Below are 3,360 nucleotides of genomic sequence, written 5' to 3'. Positions count from 1 at the left end.
ACACTTCAGAGGAATAGAAAACTGGATTCCTCATGCATGGGAGAGAAAAGGAGACTTTTCATCCATGTTGAAAAGGAGATAATGAATACTTATTTCTTAGTGTGTGTGTGCCCGTGTGTGTGTGGATCTGTGCAGATATGCACATATTTAAGGCGAGGATGAAGACTGGCTGGGGAATGATATGAAATAAAGTGCATTTCCACTTTTAAAATTATTAATGAAATAATGTAGACCTGTCTTCAAAATTATCAAACATTACTGTAGTTCCTACAACTTAGAATGGAGCTCTCTCCCTCTGCATTCCAGGGGCGTATAAGCTCTGAGCCTCACCATAAACTTTTTTTCAGTTGATTCTATGCAAAAACACTAGAGAAAATGGAAGTTTTAGGCAGACCAGCAGAGATCAAGTTTTGACACAGTCTAGATTTTTTGTTTCCTTTTGAGGATGGTAAGGGTGGCCAGGGAAGGGAGGATTGCTAAATATGCAGCGATCCTCGGCCTGCTTTATCATATACTCTAAGTAAACTGGCTTAAATCCCAGCCTGTCTTTCCTTTTGCATTGGCTCCTCTTTGCAATATGAAAGTTATGAATATAAATTAGAAAATAAGCAAGTATTATATGAGAACATATTTATTGGCTGAATAATAAAACTTAGTTAAGGAGTAATGAGAATTAGAATTCCCTCTACTCGAAGTACAAGTTTTCAATAAGCAAACAGAAGCAAAACCCCCAAATTAGAAAAAATACACTGGTAACCTAAATCCCAGGCTTTTGGAGGTGTGTCAAGACGATCTACCTACTTCTTTGTAATGGACTGCCATGCTGATGACACACGCATACAGTGAGAGACATGGCAAATTGGCAGATCACAGGAGTTCATGACCACCACAAAGGTTAGGCTTCTTACATGTGGCTCCTTTAACTTAAACACATACCCACAGAGGCACCGCAGACATCTCCCTGCAAAAGATGATTTGCATATAGTTTCTAGCCAATAATCTTTTAAAAAACACCCCCAAAATCCAAAAGAAAAAAGAAGACAAAGAAAAACAAAACCGTGGAGACCATGGTTAATAAATAAGAAGGAAAAGGAGAAGAAACAAGCTTCCATCCTCTGGCAGGCATGCTGAGCAGCACCTCTGACCTCATCTGAAAAACAGTCAATGTTGACAGCTTTCAGAGCCCAGGAGAGAAGGCTGAAAGGAGCTGTGCACAAGCTCCCTGGGCATCTTCACTTAATCTCCAGGATGGGGAACTTTAATCAGTCCTTACTGCATAAACTGTGTCCTTTTAGATGTGGCTGAAACAGGTGTCTCTGCAGAGTCTATAAAGCCCTTCTGGGAAAGGCAGGAGGCATGGCTTTAAATTGTCCTTTCCAGGTGACAAACCAGTAACAATCACATAAATAGTGTACAAAACTAAAACCACTCAACTCTCACTTTTTTCCATTTTCAGGATCATTCTCCGAGTGCAAATCAGGTTATAAAAAATAGTAAGTATAAGGGGAAAGTTAGCCCTGGCTCTGTCCCCCATCCTCCACCAGGAGGACTGACTTGATGCCCTCTCCCGGGCAGTTTGCCCCTTCACCTACACTTTAAGATAATCGTTCTTCAGCCGACCTAGTCGGGTCCCATGGCTCCTGATGGTGAGGGCCAGCAGCTCATATTTGTCCCTGAGCCCCACGGAGATGTCCAGCGTTTCCTTCAGCAGGGACCTGGTGTGGACCAGCATCCCCAAGAAGTCCTCGTTGAGCCTGCTCTCTTGCCGGCTGTCTTGCTCCTGGCCCTGCTTAAACTTGCTTTCCAGCTCAGTGAGGGACTTGTCCGAATTGGAGTAGGCATCCCCGATCTGGTGGGACTCCCGCCGCAGGTACTTGCCATAGCTCTCCTCCCCGTCCAGGTCGTAGGAGATGCTCTTACTGATGCCCTCCAGCACGCGCCCCGCGTCCTCCACCTGGCGGCCCAACACGGTGAACTCCTCCCGCAGGGTGAGGCTTAGCAGAGTGCTGGCCGAGCTCCCCTCCCCCTGGGAGCAGCGCCGGTGGTCACTCACCCTGAAGAGCAGCTGGCACTTCTCGGGGTCGTCGTTCTCCTCGTAGTCCCCGTCCGGCACAAAGTAGTGGTGCAGGGTCCCATTGGACATCTCTGGGTAGAGAGGACCGTCGAAATAGCCCTGACACAGGTGGCAGAGAAAACCCATCCAGAGAAACTTCAGGAACACCATCCTGGATATTCAGGATGACCGGGGACCCCTGGAGAAGACTTTTCGCCCAGACGCAAGGAAGGGGAGGGGGTCCCCCTGGGAGTCAGTGCCTCCCTGCAACGGCGTCAGCCTCAGTCCCAGTCGCCTTGCTGCACCCTGACCCCCCCTCCCCAGCTGGCTTCATGTGGCTGCGCGGCAGAGCCTGGGTAGCCCACCCCGCAGCCAGCAGCCCAGGATGCACCCTCGCTCTGAGCTCCTGCGCTCGCTCTGGTGGTTGGAACTCAGCCGGCTGTTTCCTGGCAGGATGCCGGCACGATGGGGAACCCCTCCTTCAGGGTTCTGGCTGGATGCTGGCTGGCTCCGTTGCCCCACTCTGGCTCTCCGAGGTCCCTCTTGCTCCTTGGGAAATGGAGCCTGTAGCTGGAGAGAAAGGCTCTTGCCCTCTGATACGATTTCTACTCCTGGACTGGGTGGGAATGCGGAGATTTTCCTTTGGCTAATGATATCCTGAGGATCTTTCTGCTCTCAAATTACAGCTGGTTTCGTCACTTGGAAGCCAGGGAACAAGTTTGGAAAGAAACCTCTCACCAGGTCTCTGCTATTAAAGGTACAGGGTCTCTTTTTGAGAATTGGCAGGGAGACCCTGGAAAACAGAATTTAAACTGAAGGAACAAATAGGAAGAGGATTAGCTGAATTCCCATAACAGAAAGGCTGTTTAACTATTAACTATTGGGAGGAAGGGTAATTACCCTGGAGAAATGCCCCATCACAATTTTAAATAAGTGTCAGTTAGATTGGATTCTGTGAGTATGTCCTATTTTTATCACTAAAAAGTTTATGACTTTGAAGACAAATTTGCAATGTATGAAAGGCAGTTTTGTTTGGAAATGGTTAATTAAAATGTGCAATAACAATACTTTGGAAGAAACAAGAATATACAAAACTGATTAATGTGTTGTTGCTAGTATGTATAGGAACAAAAGCTGAGAAATGGACTTTTGCCAGTTTAGCAAGTCAGTGGACAACTGAAATAATTGTTTAATTTCATGAAAGCCCATCCTTGCTAAGCTCCTTCCTTGCATCTTTAACCTAACACCTTTACAGCTATTGCCTCTTTTGGGACATTTAAAATTTTTTTGAAAAATAGGGGATTGGT

The 3,360-nt window shown here is 46.6% G+C and overlaps 1 protein-coding gene across 1 annotated transcript; it reads right to left on the bottom strand.

Annotated features, from left to right (window-relative positions):
• Positions 1-615: 615 nt before the first annotated feature.
• On the bottom strand, positions 616-2,679 carry FIBIN (fin bud initiation factor homolog). The gene has a single exon (XM_061380975.1). The coding sequence runs from the start codon at positions 2,222-2,224 to the stop codon at positions 1,589-1,591; it is 636 nt and encodes a 211-aa protein (XP_061236959.1). The 5' UTR covers positions 2,225-2,679; the 3' UTR covers positions 616-1,588.
• Positions 2,680-3,360: the final 681 nt, after the last annotated feature.

This window comes from Bos javanicus, chromosome 15 (genome assembly GCF_032452875.1).
Source record: "Bos javanicus breed banteng chromosome 15, ARS-OSU_banteng_1.0, whole genome shotgun sequence".
Classification (NCBI taxonomy): Eukaryota; Metazoa; Chordata; class Mammalia; order Artiodactyla; family Bovidae; genus Bos; species Bos javanicus.
Note: the sequence above shows the minus strand (reverse complement) of the source record. Positions and strands in the feature narration are given on the sequence as shown.

Coding starts and splice junctions, on each gene's coding strand:
- FIBIN (XM_061380975.1), bottom strand. CDS start 2,224: ATGGTGTTCCTGAAGTTTCTCTGGATGGGTTTTCTCTGCCACCTGTGT.